Source organism: Theropithecus gelada, chromosome 4, assembly GCF_003255815.1.
Source record: "Theropithecus gelada isolate Dixy chromosome 4, Tgel_1.0, whole genome shotgun sequence".
Taxonomy (NCBI): Eukaryota; Metazoa; Chordata; class Mammalia; order Primates; family Cercopithecidae; genus Theropithecus; species Theropithecus gelada.
The window spans coordinates 64,452,505-64,470,223 of NC_037671.1; the positions used below are offsets into that span (position 1 = coordinate 64,452,505).

Below are 17,719 nucleotides of genomic sequence, written 5' to 3' on the forward strand. Positions count from 1 at the left end.
TTTTTTTTTTTTTTTTTTTTTTTTTTGAGACGGAGTCTCGCTGTGTCACCCGGGCTGGAGTGCAGTGGCGCGATCTTGGCTCACTGCAAGCTCCGCCTCCCGGGTTTACGCCATTCTCCTGCCTCAGCCTCCGAGTAGCTGGGACTACAGGCGCCCGCTACCGCGCCCGGCTAGTTTTTTTTTTTTTTGTATTTTTAGTAGAGACGGGGTTTCACGGTGTTAGCCAGGATGGTCTCGATCTCCTGACCTCGTGATCCACCCGCCTCGGCCTCCCAAAGTGCTGGGATTACAGGCTTGAGCCACCGCGCCCGGCCTCAGAAATTTTCATGTTAAATGCTAAATGAGAATGGGGATGGATGACATCAAATCCCACATCACCTTTTGCCATCTAAATGGCTCCCCTCCCTTATGCTTTCTGCTACTTGGGAAAGCCTCCGCTCCTGATATATATTTTCTAGTGTCTGTACCACTCTAGAAGGTAAAATCAATTTCTGAGGGAGCAGTCCTGGAATGACTTCTACCCTTTTCAGCACCTCAGAAAACACATAAAAATTATTTTTTTTTACAAGCAGATAAATACATACAAATATCTAAAACAAAATAATAGAATGATACAACGGCTTTTCACAAAATATTTTAACTTGAGCATTTTCAATGTGATTAACAAGCTTGAAAAACAAGGCCAAACGGATTCATCTTCTATTATATGGATACACTATAATTTTTACTATTTTTGTTGTTTAATTTGATTTTCCTTTACAATAATATTATAATGAATATTTTGTATGCATGTTTTATATAATCTTTTAAATTTACTTTGGATATTTCTGAATTATTACAGGTTGAAAAATTTCCGGCACATACTGCTCTACCGCCACTCAGTGAGCTTATTACAAGTCATATTTTTCCTGGATACGTGTGAACATGCTGTCTCAATTTTCCTTTGTGATACAGAAATATAAACTGTGTATACTTTAATGTTCTGTGATATGAATATATAAAATGATAGCTTCATATTGCCTTAAACAATATTTCATTAACTTTTTGACAGTTTGGATTACGAGATGTGTGGTAAGATGGCTGAATAGGAAAAGCTCCGGTCTGCAGCTCCCAGCAAGACTAATGCAGAAGGCGAGTGATTTCTGATTTCTGCATTTCCAACTGAGGTACCCTGTTCATCTCATTGGGACTGGTTAGGCAGTGGGTGCAGCCCATGGAAGGCGAGCAGAGGCAGGGTGGGGCATTCCTTGCATGGGAAGTGCAAGGAGTCAGGGACATCCCTACCCTAGCCAAGGGAAGCCATGACAGACTGTGCCATTGTGTCTGGAATTGGTGGGTTCTTGGTCTCACCAACTTCAAGAACGAAACTGCGGACCCTCGCGGTGAGTGTTACAGTTCTTAACGATGGTGTGTCTGGAGTTTGTTCCTTCTGATGTTCAGATGTGTCTGGAGTTTCTTCCTTCCGGCAGGTTAGTGGTCTTGCTGGATTCAGGAGGAAAGCTGCAGACCTTTGTGGTGAGTGTTACAGCTCATAAAGGTGGTGGGGACCCAAACAGTGAGCAGCAGCAAGATTTATTGGAAACAGCGACAGAATGAAGATTTCACAGTGTGGAAGGGAACCTGGAGTGGGTTGCAACTGCTGGCTTGGGCAGCCTGCTTTTATTCCCTTATCTGACCCCATCCCCATCCTGCTGATTGGTCCATTTTTCAGAGAACTGCTTGGTCCGTTTTGACAGGGTGCTCATTGGTGCATTTACAATCCTTTAGCTAGACACAGAGTGCCAGACAGAAAAGTTCTCCAAGTCCCCACTTGATTAGTTAGACACAGAATGCCGATTGATGCCACAAGGAAGGGGAGGAAATAAGTAAGATCAGAGCAGAATTTAAGGAGACAGAGACACGAAAAACCCTTCAAAAAATCTTTGAATCAAAGTACTGTCCTTTTGAAAAGATTAACAAAATAAATAGACCACTAGCCAGATTAAATAAGGAGAAAAGTGAGAAATCTAGCCATCTGACAAAAGGCTAACATCCAGAATCTACAAGGAAGTTAGACAAATTTACAAGAAAAAAACAACCTCATAAAAAAATGGGCAAAGTTTATCAACAGACACCCATCAAAAGAAGTCATTTATGCAGCCAACAAACATATGAAAAAAAGCTCGTCATCACTGGTCATTAGAGAAATGCAAATCAAAACCACAATGAGATACCATCTCACACCAATTAGAATGATGGTCATTAAAACGTGGAAATAATAGATGCTGGCGATGATATGGAGAAATAGGAACGCTTTTACACTGTTGATGGGAGTGTAAATTAGTTCAACCATTGTGGAAGACAGTGTGGTGATTCTTCAAGGATCTAAAACTAGAAATACCATTTGACCCAGCAATTCTGTTACTGAGTATATACCCAAAGGATTATAAATCATTCTACTATAAAGACACATGTATACGTATGTTTATTACAGCACTATTTACAATAGCAAAGACTTGGAACCAACCCAAATGCCCATCAATGATAGACTGGATAAAGAAAATGTGGCACATATACACCATGGAATACTATGCAGTCATAACAAAAGAATGAGTTCATGTATTCTGCAGAGATGTGGATGAAGCTGGAAACCATCATCCTTAGCAAAGCAACATAGGAACAGAAAAGCAAACATTCATAAGTGGGAGTTGAACAATAGGAACAAATGGAGACAGGGAGGGAAACATTACACGCTGAGGCACATCAGGTGGGGTGGCGCGAAGGGGAGGGAGTGTATTAGGACAAATACCTAATGCATGCGGGGCTTAAAACCTAGATGAGGAGTTGATAGGTGCAACAAACCACCATAGTACATGTATACCTATGTAACAAACTTTTACATTCAGCACATGTATCCCAGAACTTAAAGTAAAATAAAATAAAATAAAATTTAAAAATTTGAGACAGTTTGAACACTTAAAATGTGTATTTACCTTTTATTTTCATTGATATCTAAAGATTGTCTATACAATATATATTTTCTAATTTTATTTCTTTCCCTTTAAAAATGGACAATATAACTCAGGTACAGTTTTGCACGAAGAAACAAATACACCCCACCATGAAACAGGATTTATTAATTTTTTAATTTTAAGAATTTTAAAAATCAGAATTTTACGATTTCTGATTTTTAAGTTTTAAAGTCTATTTTACATAAAAGTAAGGTAGGCATCAACCAGTTTTTGATTAGTACTTCTCTCGATTTTTTCCATCATTTTGTTTCAATAAAGACATCATTTTGTTTCAATAAAGACATTTTCTTTCATATTATCTCATGTGAACAACACATACCTCCATTATAATTAAGTTTACTTCCAATGTAAATTTAGATGGGTAATCCCTGGTTATTATCTTTTTAAAAATTATTTTGATGCACAGAAGTTTTTAAACCTAATTAAGTTCAATAAACCATTTAATTTTGTGCCCTATCTAACAAAGTTTAGTCTAATGCATGGTCATAAAGAATATCATCCTTTTTTGTTTGTTTGTTTGTTTGTTTGTTTGTTTTGCTCCATTTTATTCTCTAGAAGTTTTACAAATTTCTCTTTTACTCTCAGGTTTATGCTTCATGTAAAATTAATTATTGTGTGGTTTGAGGTAGGGAGTATGGAGTCACTTTTTTTCCAAGTGTGTTTTAATAAGAAGATGTTCCTTCGTTCATTAAATTATCTTGGTGTTTCTGAGATAGAAAGAAATTTCCCTGTGGATCTATCTTTGAACTCTCCTTTCGTGTGTGTGTGTGTGTGTGTGTGTGTGTGTGTGTGTGTGTGTGTGAGAGAGAGAGACATCTTCTAGTTCATCCTTATGCTATGTATTATTCAGGGTTCTCTAGAGGGACAGAACTAAGAAGATAGATTTATATCAAAGGGGAGTTTATTAAGGAGTATTAACTCACATGATCACGGGGTCCCACAACAGGTTGTCAGCAAGCTGAGGAGCAAGTAAGCCAGTCTGAGTCCCAAAGCTGAAGAACTTGGAATCCAATGTTCAACAGCAGGAAGCATCCAGCACAGAAGAAAGATGTAGGCTGGGAGGCTAAGCCAGTCTAACCTATTTATGTTTTTCTGCCTGCTTTATATTTTGGTCATGCTGGCAGATGATTAGATGGTGCCCACCGAGATTGAGGGTGGGTCTGCCTTCCCCAGCCCACAGACTCAAATGTCAATCTCCTTTGCCGACATCCTCACAGACACACCCAGGGTCAATACTTGGCATCCTTGAATCCAATCAAGTTGACACTCAGTATTAAGCACCACATGCCAGTACCACACTGCCTTGATACTCTAGCTTGAAAATAACTCTTGAAATCATTTTCATAAAATCCTTCAAATTTGCTGTTATTTTTGATTACTTAGCTATTTGCGGTCCTTTGATGTTTCATATCAGTTTTATAATCAGCTTGCCCATTTCTACAAAACACTTGTTAATATCAGTAAGAAGAGAGGACATCATAAAATATTAATTTTTCTAATTCATAAATATGTTATAATTTTATTTATAGGGCATATTTAATTTCCCTCTGTTATCTTTTTTTTTAGTTTTTAACATAGAGGTCTTGGCCACATTTTGTTAAACATTTTCTGAAGTGCTTCGATACACTTATAATCATACTTTTTTCACTTTTATAGTATTAATTTTTAGTCTCATGTCTTAATTCATTGTTGTTATATTACAGAAGCACTACTGGTTTCTAAAAAATTATATTGAATCCTGGAATTTTGCCATATTTAACTTGTTAGTTCTACTTTTTGATTTTTATAGCTTTCTAATGAATAGTAATGAGGTATGCTTATCACAACCATACTACTTTTATTTATTCTATCTTCATGTTGTAGTTATTTTTCTTGCCGTATTTCTCAAAAAAAGTATTTTTTGAAAAACAAAACTTTGCAGAAACATTGGAAGTCCCCTTTCTACTCTCCCTGATTTCATTCTCCCATCTACCGCCCTATAGGTTGCCTTTCAAATAAAGCTGGTGTGTGTAATCCTCAAGTTTGTGTTTATACTTTTGATATACATTTATGTAATTACAGAAGTATGTATACATTTGTTTTACAACTTTGAGTAATATTGTCACACTGTACATGAATAACATTTTCAAATTCAATATTTTTATATTTGTAAGAATTAATACATATAGCTATTGTCTATTCATTTTAACTAGTTTTTATAATTCCATTGTAAGACTACACCATGATGAATTTGTCCATTCTCTTATGTACAAGGTTTTTGTTTCAGATTTGAAGTGAAAATTCCTGTGTATGTCTCTCTCAGTAAATACCTGATAATTTCTCCAACAGACACACCTATAAGTAACATTGCTAGGTTGTAAAATATCCCTTACCATGTGTAGCACAGACATTTTGTATTTGTAAATTAATTTCAAAAACTATTCACTAAAAAGCATATTTTGTGGACCCTAACAATCAACCACTAGACTGATTTTATTTCTCATCTAGTTAAAGAGCTTAAAGTATTAGTAACTGGGGTTTTATATACTAAGAGTTGTATCACCAGGACTCAATTAGCTTTACACTTACTTTATAATAAAAACACCTCCTAGAACATTTATTAATTCACTCCCAACATAATTCTTAAAAATTAAAACCCCTATTGCTAACCTTTATAGAAGTCACATTTAAATATACATATAAGGATATATTTCTCTGGCTAAGATTAATAAGAATATTTGAAATACAGACTGACTGAATCTATTGTATTTTGAAGTGCTAAATTATGTTGCCATGTATTAAATTACTTACTTTGAATCTTCCAATTATATTGAAACACCATTCTTCATTCAGACAGTTGATGCTGAGCAGTCTACAGTGGTCAATTACTTTCTCACAGTTTTTTCCAGTAAATCCTGACATACAGCTGTAAATACATCAGTATAAATTAGAAAAAAATACAATTTAAATATTTTCAGAAAAGCCTATTAACATTATTCCAAAGGAACAAGGCTTTGTTTAAATTATATGGTGTTATTAATCATTTTTTTCCCTACATACCTGTGATCTTAGCCAAAAACCTGATATTTTTGTATTTGGAAATAATTACAGTAAACTACATTTTCAATGTATGCTCTTAATAATCTCTTTCGAGAATTTAAGAATAAAATCAACTTTGGCCTAAACTGATAATTAACAATACAATATATATTTTGGAAAAGTACTGAAATGTGAAGAAAAAAGATGATAAATGTGATTTTTTAATGTTTAGTAGAGCCATTATATAGCAATGATGTGCTAGCAGGATTTAATCATGACTACATGAATTTGAGACAGGATAGAGCACCGGTGGATGATAATGGTCTAGTTATAGATGAGCTACTTAGAGGACTTCTGTTTGTTAGTTGTCATTTTTACAATTGTTTTTCAAACAATCTATATTCCAGTCTACTGTACTTCATTAACTGAAATCTACAAGTTGCTAAAGAACACGCACTGGTGTTCTGGCTTCCACTGCCCTCACTTCTCCTTAATTTGCAGGAAATAGTACTGTGCCTTAAATCATACTTAGTAAACTTTCTATTATAGAATAAATGGAGCCCCAAATGAAATACTGTTTTTTCTAATGTAAAAACCAAATATTTTAAGACCAAAAATATCACTTCTCATGACTTTAAGTTGGTAGAAGCTATTTATTAATGAATGGAATTTAACTATGTATTGTTTTAAATCTGTTATAAAAACAAAAAATAATTTCATAAAAGGGATCAAAGGCCTTGTTGGCACAATTTCACTGAAATAGCATCAATAAAATGCCTTAGTAATTTATCTTTCCTGTAGTTTGAGGAACACAGCTTTGCATTTTCATCTTGCAGAATTAAATTATTTCTCCATTTATGTCAGAAATAATCATCCAGTTTTTTTTTTTTTCCCAGCACCCACCACATGCCAGCCACTAGGCTAATTACTTTTACATAATTTTCTTATGTTCTCATTCAATTCTTGTAAGTTGTGAAATATATTATTATTATTTATCACTTCTATAAATGAGGAAACATACTCATAGAAATTACATTAGTTGCTTTGGCCATATTACTTAAAAATTTTAGAGTGGTTAATAAAATTAAATTTGTCCTAACTTTAAGTGTATTATACTCTGCTATTTCATAGATGAAAATCTTTATGTATTTTACTCTACTACTCCACAGACAGTAAGATATATTTACTTTACATCTCTCATTCGGAGGGCCTAGCTAGATATACAGAAATCACTCCAAATACCAACTTAATGAAAGGTAGCATCCCTTCCTATTGAGGATGAGCATGTAGTAGCATAGAGAAGAAGAGAAGAGCTTTAGTATATCCTAAAAGTTGATGAGTTTCAATTTTCCTTTTGAGTTAGAATGGACTGAATTGGCCAACAGCAGTTAAAGACGCATGTGGTATTTGGACTTATTTTGTGTTGCAGTTTCCAAAGAACAGGATCAGGTCTATGACTTGAAGAATGAATATTCAGCCATTAAGAAGAATCAGATCCAAAGGGTGTTGGACGAGCACTGGACAGCAGCAACTCTGAGAAAGTGTTTCTAAACACAGCAGGTTTTATTGATCCAATTAAAAAAAAAAAAAAGAGCCAAAGATTTTCTACTCTCATATATACTAGGTAAGAGGCCCCCAAATACTATCTGCAATGTGTGCCCCAGAGAGGTTTAATCCAAAGGTGGAGGACTAATGTGTTCTAGGCTTAATACCTGGATGATACAATAATCTGTACAACAAATCCCCATAACCCAAGTTTACCTGTGTAAGAAACCTGCACTTGTATCCTAAACTTAGAAGCCCTCCTCTCTCCTCCCCTCCCCTCCCCTCCCCTCCTCTTCCTTCGGAAAATTTTCCTACTGAGTTTCAGGCAATCATCTCCAATCCGCCACTCGCAGTGATGGCTTGAAATCTAAAAGGAGCTTCCAAGTCTTACTCGTAAGAAAAATTACATCCTATCAACTCAGCCTGCTCTGAAGGAAAAAGAAAGTTTCAATAGTAGCCTTGACATTGAAGAATGCAAAACAGACAAAACAAAAGCAAAGAAAACAAAAGCAAACTCTGGAACAACATAGACCTTTTTAAGAAATGTGTTTACAAAAGTGCATTAACTCCTGTTGAAATGGTCAGAGAGACTTACAGCTAACTAATTTGAGCTACGCTAGGTGTCTAGCAGCCATTTTAGTCAGAGGCCAATTGTGGTAAATATGGGGGGAGAGAAAAGAAAGACTTTTCAGATCACCATATTTCTAAAACATCCAATTTATAGTTGTGTTTTATATAAAACTATTTTGAGACTTTAGGGTAAGGGTAACCTCATGATTGTGATGGAAATATTTAAGGTGTCATTTTAGTGGTAAAATGGGAGATGATAGATAGGAAAGCAGTGAGGATCTGTGAAGATACATGAAAGGGAAGGAAAAAAAAAAACACAAGGAAAATAAAATACAACAGTGGAAAAGAGGAGACAAAAAAAAAAAAAAAAAAAGGCATACTCTAATCTTCTTTTACTTGTTTTCTTCCTAAAATGATTTCTTAACCACCGACTTCAATATCTTTCTATTATTAGGTTTCCTTTTCCCAATAAAGCCAATATTCATTAGTTAATTAGCTTTACTCTATTTTTTGGACATAGTATTCCAAACTTTGTCCAGTGACCTGTGGAATGCACACTACTGATTTTAATGAGAAGTGTCGGGCACTGTTGGTAACGCAGCATTAATAGAGTAGGGACGGCAATATCAGAACAAAATTCCATCACCAGCATTTTGATAAATGTTTTATGTAATACAGAAGTATTAGTATTTATAACTGCTATTTAGTTTTAAAGTTAGAATAATTTATAAATTAAAATAAAAATCAGTGAAACAATATTTACTACATCTTAAATAGGTTTCAAAATGTATTTTTTAAATATTAAGAAAAGCCCATAAATTTAATAAAATTAAAAATAAAATGTTCAATATTTTACTAACAAACTATTAGTAAAAATTATTACTGCATTAAAATAATAAAGTAATTTCATAAAACAAAAAATTAGAAAAAAATATTTTTTAAAGCGTTAACTTCAAATTAGAAGTATACTTTTGCTTAAAGTTTTCCAGTGGCCGAAACAGCTTTTTCAAACTCTATACTAGTCTAGTAAATGGAAAGGAGATAGCTATAAACTAATTTCAAATAGTTTTCTCTTCCTGTGCTATCTTGAAATACTCTCATCACTTGTTTGAAAACTTAGAATCAATTTTTGATACATTTTTTTCCAGGACATGAACAAAATTATATTTATAATTTTTATAATGTTTAAGTTGTAATTTTTGCCTCAAAGCATTGTAGTTCACATGTGTCTCTCTGGTTTCATCATGCATACATGGAGATTCTGATGGAAAGTTACTTGTATCAGTTTCAATGCTGTCATGTACCTATTCCACTACTTGGGCAAAAAAGCCTTTGAAGGAAATTAAGATTTATTTTTATAATAGAATCTTAACAATACTATTGCATGCTTACACACTGTGACTTGTATGAGCACAGACAAATGTCTAGACTTATGGACTACTTCATATGATGAATTTATCTTTTAACCATAAACTGAGCAACAAGGTCACTTCCTGGATCTCAGGAAGCAAATAATTCAGATGTGAAAGTTATTTAAAGATGAAAATAAGAATCTTAGACAAAACCATCTGTATTTGATAATTAAAATTAACATGCTATGCCTCTATCCTAGAATATAGAAAGCTAGTATTAAACCTATTAAAACAGCAACTCCTCTGCCTTATTATATATTAGTTTATGGGGAAAGGAGGGAAAATTAAAAATACATGAATATAATGACAGATAGGGAGAAGTGCTATATAATTAATTAATTTAATTCAGATAAAAGTGGAGGGAGAAATTGAGAAGAGGTGTTTCAAGGCTGTGTCAGGATCAACAGGAAAGGCATCTTTGAGGAGATAAGAGTTGAGTGAATAGCTGAAGGAGTGTACAAATTGCTACTATGCTTTCTGGGAAGCGTGCACTTCAGAAAAGGGAATAGCAAATACAGAGGATTGAAGCAGGAAGTCCTTGAGATATTCAGGAAACATCTCAAAGATCAAAGTGGTGACTTAGTAGGAGATGGTGGCAGAGGGAGAGGCAGGAGGAAAATATGGCTCACCTTGTAAGCATTTTAAATACTTTGTTTTATTAATGCACGGGAACCCCCTGAATCACATCGGCAGAGGAATAACATGATTTTAAAACATATATTGTATGTGGATTTTTTTGTGGATAAAAAATGATAAACAAGCAAACTATTTTACACTTGTTTTACCTGTAACTTTCAGCATCTAAAATAATGACAATCAGTTTTCTAGTTGCTCAGGTCAAAAACTATAGAGCCACTATATTTGTTCTCTTTCTTTCTCATTCAATCCACTCTAAAGAAACATTATATTGACTCCATCTTAAATATACATCCACAATCCAACCCCTTTTTACTATGCCCTCCCTCCAATTCTAATCTAAGTCACTGTCCTACCCAGATTACTATACTATAATTACTATAATAGCTTACTAACAGGTCTCTTTGCATCTGCCCATGTCTCTGTATAGTTTCCTTTCAAAACAACAGTCACACGACAATTTAAAAATATAAGCCAAATAATATAACTCATTTGCCAGCAACACTGCAACACTTGCCATTGTACTTAGAGTGAAAATGAAAGACTTTAAAAAGGCATTCATGATCTAAAACTGCCCCAGATTCTGATTTCTCTTCTATCTTCATTTCTGCTACTTCCCTTGCTTTCTCCAGAGCAGTTAGTCTGGACTCATGCATGGTAGGCTGAATAGGCTAAGGATTTTGCAATAGGTACTTCCTCTGCCATGAACACTCTTCCCTTAGACAGCTATATATTCCCTCACATCATTCAAATCTCCACCAAAATATTAGCTTTTTTGATGAGACATCCATTCACTATTTGATATGTACCTGAATGAAGGTTCGAAACAATGAAGTCAAGAGGGAGGCTATTGAAATGTTCCAGCTGAGAATTTGACTTCAACAAGGGTGTTAACCTTCATAATGATAAAAGTGTTCATATCCATGATATGTAGTTATGGGAGAGTTTAAAGGATTTGTTGATGGACAAGATGTGTCAAAAGAGAGAAATGAAGAAATCAAAGAGTAATATAAACAAATACTGGCAGAAAAGAGGGTTTGTCCAGGACTCAATAATCAATTATGAATTTGGAATACATTAAGTTTGAGCTGCTATATTAGATATATATAAAATGGACAAGAGTTTAATGGTAGGATGAGAATTAAACAGGTTTAGTGTTTTCAGGTCAATGGAACATACAAAAAGAGACAAGGAATTTGAAAGTGGATGTGTAAGTATGCTTTTGAAAAGAAAATGGGGACCTGCAGTGGGTACTAGACACAGGAGTGTCAGTGCAGTCATACAATTTGAAGTGCCTGTTGCTTTTTAAAAAAATTTATAAAATTTTGTCACTACAATGCATGAGTGAATGAACTTGAAATACAGGAAGTGGGGATCAGACAGTGAAAGAATTTAAATTAAAGGTATTGCAGGGTGTGCAATTACAGGCATGAAAAGTTGTACGATAAGACCATGGGAGATGGACTGAGGTGAAGGAGAGGGGAAAATTAGCAAAATCATTATCAAAAAAATTAAACAACCAAAGTGAGTGGATTACCAAGAGGGATGCCAAAGTTATCAAAAAATATCACCACAATGGTGATAAACAAAAGGTCAGCAAGCTAGATGCTAAAATATTTAGTAAAGGATAAGCAGAAGGCCGGGCGCGGTGGCTCAAGCCTGTAATCCCAGCACTTTGGGAGGCCGAGACGGGCGGATCACTAGGTCAGGAGATCGAGACCCTCCTGGCTAACACGGTGAAACCCCGTCTCTACTAAAAAATACAAAAAATTAGCTGGGCGAGGTGGCGGCGCCTGTAGTCCCAGCTACTCGGGAGGCTGAGGCAGGAGAATCGTGTGAACCCGGGAGGCGGAGCTTGCAGTGAGCTGAGATCCGGCCACTGCACTCCAACCTGGGTGACAGAGCGAGACTCCGTCTCAAAAAAAAAAAAACAAAAAAAAAAAAAAAAAAAAGGATAAGCAGAAACTGAGAGTAAAGCTACTAGAAAACGAGCCAGGGAGAGGGTAAAGGGGAGAGAGTCAGAGAGAGAGACAAGAAACAGCTGCTGGCTAGGGTTTTCAGAAGGAGAAGGGAAAAAAACGGCCTGAATATGGCAACAAGGGCAACGCTGTCTATATACTTCATTGTCTATGGTACACAACTGTAGAAGAATGAATAGTGACCAACTAAGAAGGCTACAAGAAAAACTGTCCTCAGGTTTCAGTGAGAAAAAGAAAGGAAGGTATAGAAAAAATATTCTGGGCTGGGCGTGTGGCTTATATCTGCAATCGCAGCACTTTGGGAGGCTGAGGCAGGAGGATTTCTTGACTCCAAGAGTTCCAGAGCAGCCTGGGCAACATAGTAAGACCCCATGTCCATAATTTTGTTTTGTTTTGTTTTGTTTTGTTTTGTTTGAAAAATTAGCCAGGTGAATAATCCCAGCTACTCAGTTACTCGGGAGGCTGAGGTGAGAAGATTGCTTGAGTACAGGAGGTTGAGACTGACATGAGTTTGGTTTGCAACACTACATGCCAGCCTGGGTGAAAATGTGAGACCCTCATCTCTAAAAACTGAAAAATTAACATAAAATATTAAAGAAAAAGAAAATATATTGTGGATACTTGGAAAATACTCTGTGGACAAAATGAGATACAGAAGGCACAGTGGAAGAATATTGGATATTAAGAAATATTGGAGGTTGTGCAGAGCATTATGGGGCTAAGGTTCCATTAATCAGGTATGCCAGGAAGACTTAAAGATTTCATGATGTTAATTCAAATTTTATGTGCATATGTCTGTATTAACTTATTATATTTTATACGGAAATTAATACATCCAAGGAAGGGAAAATGTTTATACTTATGAGAACATATGTTCTTAAATGAGGCACTTAAGGGGCCAGATTACAGGATACCTCCTATCACCTATAACAGTACCCCAGAATGTAAAGTTGTATTAATAGTATCAAAAGCTACTCTTCATGAGAAAATGGCAACAATGTCCTAGATATTTTTAATAGTTATACAGTTTATGACCAGAATCTGAAGTTAAAAACGATATTTAAACTTTAAAAAACTTTTTCCTATGTTAAATTTCAGAATGATGGATTGAAAAGTTAGCCTTATAAATGTGACTATTGATTTCAAGCAAAGAAAAATGTAGCAGCCCAGCTTTAGAGATAATTAACTCCAAAAGATTAAGCTTTCCTGTTGAATATTATTGAGTGACCAAGTGGAAGCATTCCATTAATTAATAAATTCCTCATGCAAATATGTGATTGCTATTTTAAAAATCATTTTTGAAAATTAACAAGAAAATACAATTTTATTATATGTTGAAATATGTATACCTATGCATTTCTGCAAATTCAGTGTTCTATTTCAAAGTCACAGTGCATACATACTTAATTAGTTGTATTTGTGACATAAACTGAAAACCTTAACTTTACTCATGACTGACATGGTGAGATTTATCACAAGCCAAATTAAATAAATGCTGAGACTGACTTGGGGGTGGGGGTGGGGGAAGGTATGTTAATACATCAAATTGAAATTTAAGTAGTGTAAGTTATAATAATCTAAATTCAGTGAGTAGAAAGCAGAAAAAAAAATACAATAAGCTGAGAATATAAAAGAGAACATCATTATCCCTTGAAATATCTCAGAATCTGGGAGGAGAAAATAAAAGGCTTAGAAAGCAAAATTCTCGGTAACACAACATTTCTGATTTTTAAAAACATAGTTTTCATATTTTTCTAATATCTATTCAGTGGCATATTTTACAAAGTTTTCTCCCAATTAATTTGGTTAATATAGTTGATTTTCAGACTTGAAAAATTGTTACATTAGAAAGACACCAGGTGGCTTAATGAAACTTCATTTCCTGGTTCATTTCCTCATTTTACTCTAAGCAGTAAAAGTTTGATCCTCCTGATATGTTGAGAATATTGGAGTCATTGCATTCAGTAAAAATAGAGAGAGAGAGAGAGAGAGAGAGAGAATGTTTGTGTGTGTAAAATGGCAATATTAATAATGTAGTTCATGATAATCTTCAAAGCCAGTACATGATTTTGGTGAATAAACACTTTCCACTCTACACAAGTGGGAAGTATGGTGGAGAATTCAGAAACCTACATGTCAGGTCACAATGACTTTCCCTTCTAAACCTCCATCCAAGAGGCGATCAAGGACTCTAGGAAGCATCACTGGAGCTGTGTCCTGCAGCGCCGTGGACAATGCCACCTGTGTAAGTGAAGTGGAGTACAGAGTCCTGTAGATTTAGCACTGCCTTTGGAGGAATTTCCAAATGTCTATTGAGCTCTGTGAGCTCCTAACAAAACCCAGCACTACTAACTTCACACCAACACTCACAGTCAACCCACTCTGATCTACCTTTGAGGCCGTTAAAATTAATCCCTGATTACCATTACCTCAGATACCCCAGGAAGTCAGCGGTTTCCAAGTCATCCCTCAATGTGTGATTCTTTTCCCCCAAGCAGCTCTGTACACTTCTTTCATAGTCTTCTTAGGAATCTCTTTCCTTTGACTGTAAACTCTCAAGTGGTGGCTATTCTCTCTCCCTCTTCTCTCACAGTTCAATGTCTACATGTTGTATAGTTGTCTTTATCTTTTCCTCATGCCCTATCCTCCTTAAAAGCCTTACTTATTTGAAGATGATGCCATCAAACCATGCTACCCATATCTTCTCCTTGTCATAGTCATAGCTAACCTTCCTGAGCATCCCTTCTAATTCTTTAACATTTAACATCTGACTTGTTATATCTTTCTCTAATGTAATCCCAACCTTACTTTCTTTGTTTGTTTGTCTGTTTTGAGACAGAGTTTCACTCTTGTTGCCCAGGCTGGAGTGCAATGGTGTGCTCTAGGCTCACCACAACCTCCACCTCCTGGGTTCTATGGATTCTCCTGCCTCAGCCTCCTGAGTAGCTGAGATTACAGGCATGTGCCGCCATGCCTGGCTAATTTTGTATTTTTAGTAGAGACAGTGTTTCTCCATGTTGGTCAAGCTGGTCTTGAACTCCTGACCTCAGGTGATCCTCCCGCCTCAGCCTCCCAAAGTGCTGGGATTACAGGCATGAGCCACCACGCCCGGCAATCCCAACCTTACTTTGTTATTTTTTCCAACTTTATTGAAGCATAATTGACAAAGTTACATAAATTTAAAGTGTAAAACGTGATAATGATTTGGTATACTATATATTGTGAAATGATTACCCTTAGTTAACATATCTGTCACCTTGCACAGTTATCATTTGTATGTGTGGGGGGATAGCAGGTAAGATCTACTCTCTTAACAAATTTCAAGTATGCAATGCAACATTTTTAGCTATAGTCATTACTTTGAACATTAATTCCCCAGAGGTTATTCATCTTTTTTGTCTTTTTTTTTTACTTGATACATACCGTTTGTACATATTTATGAGATACATGTGATATTTCGTTTCATGCTTAGAATATGTGATGATCAAGTCAGATTTAGGGCATCCATCACCTCCGGTATTTACCATTTCTATGTCTTGGAAACATTTCAAGTTCTTTCTTCTAACTGTACTGAAATATACAATATTATAACCCTTGGAACACCCTCCCCCATTTCTCTCAGCCCCAACTGCCTGAAAACCAGTATTCTGTTTCTATGACTTTGACTTTAAAAAATTTTACATATTAGTTAGATGATACAATGTTTGTCTTTCTCTGTCTGATTTATTTCACTTAGCATAATGCACTCAACATTCATCCATGCTGTCGCAGATGACAGAATTTCCTTCTTTATGTGGCTGTGCAATATTACATACATACACATGCAAACACATCTCATTCTCTTTATCACAATAGCCAAGGCATGGAGAACACCTAAGTGTCTTCATTATTTCAATATCTGCAAAGTTTATTTATTCGCAACATTAACATCTCCTAGGAGTATATTGTCTCAACTCAAAGAACTGAATTTTCCCTCTAACTCTACAACCTACTCCCACTCTAGTATGCTATATGCTACCATAATATATAACTATATTATCTTCACAATGTTAACTTACATAATCTTGATGTTAAGTATTTTATATTCTATGCACAGCCTCATTTCTCTTTCTAATTTACTCCTTGTAGTTCTTTTCTCCCCTAGCCTTATTCCATCCCACAATCCATTGACCCTACCAACATTTCAGTGTCTGTCATCCCCAACATATTCTCTACTGCCTCCTTGTGTGAATTAGATTACACCTTTTACTTCTATAATCACTTATTGCATACACCCTTAAATCACTCTCTTTCCCCTCCATTGTCATACCCTGGTCAAGGCTCAATCCTACTTTAATTCAACACCCTAACTATTTCTGATGGGCATATGAGTAAACTACACTGGGTTTGAGATTGACACACATGATTGTAGACTGAACTTACTTTAAATTCATGTTCACTTACTTCAAGGAGATGCTGTAGCATGTCAGTAACACTCTATTTTCCTCATACTCACTTTGATTGCTATTTCATCAGACATTGCTGCTTATTTCACCTGAGTCCATCAGAAGACACTTTCCAAATGATTCAACAACCACACATTTAAAGCAACCTATTCTATTTTTCCTTCCATTACAATTCATGTAACATCTGCTATCCTATCTAAGCTAACTCCTCTGCTTGTGCCCTATATCCCAACCCACTTCTACTACTACCTAAAAATAAACTATTTTGAACTTTCCTTAGTTGCCAGTTTATTAGCTTCTCTAATAATTGTCTGTATTTTTCTCATCTTAACTCATGGAGTCCTTTTAAATCTCATATTCTAATCCATTAACTCCCTCGAATATGAGTGTCCCAAGTCTCAGTCTAAAACCTTCTCATGTTCCTATCTGAGCTCAGTGTGATGTAATTTCATTGAGTTACCTGTTTTGATTTCTATTTTTTCTAAGTTAACTTCTTTATTTATTTATTTAGTTAGTTAGTTAGTTAGTTTACATTTAGGGACTACAAGTGTAGTGTTTGTTTGTTTGCTTGTTTTTTGTTATTTTAACATGGATATATTACATAGTGGTGACGTCTGGGCTTTTAGTGTACCCATAACCCAAATAGTGAACATTTTACCCAATAGTACATATTTCATTCTTACACCCTCTCCTACCATCCCACCTTTTAGAATCTCCAATATCTATTATTCTACCCTGTATGTCAATGTGTACCCATTTTCTAGTTCCCACTTTTAAGTGAAAAGTTAGGCTTTTTACTTTCTGGTTCTGAGTCATTTCATTTATGATAATGGTCTCTAGTTCCATCCATGCTACACAAAGATATGATTTTATTATTTTGGGTGCCTAAGTTGTATTTCATGGTGTGTGTGTGTGTGTGTGTGTGTGTGTCGTTTTTAATCCAGTCATCCATTGATGGACACTTAGGCTGATTCCATGACTTTGCTATTGTGGATGGTACTGTGATAAACATATGAGTGCAGATGCTATTTTGATATAATGATTTATTTTCTTTTGGGTAGATATCCAGTAGTAGGATTGGTGGATCAAATGGTAGTTCTATT

General features: G+C 35.4%; 1 protein-coding gene across 1 annotated transcript in view; it reads right to left on the bottom strand.

Annotated features, from left to right (window-relative positions):
* The window catches only part of EYS (eyes shut homolog (Drosophila)), a 2,114,515-nt gene that overhangs the window by 1,771,658 nt on the left and 325,138 nt on the right, over positions 1-17,719 (bottom strand). The window contains exon 8 of the mRNA XM_025382342.1: positions 5,802-5,916. Coding sequence (XP_025238127.1) covers positions 5,802-5,916 — 115 coding nt within the window. The remainder of the gene's footprint in view (positions 1-5,801; positions 5,917-17,719) is intronic.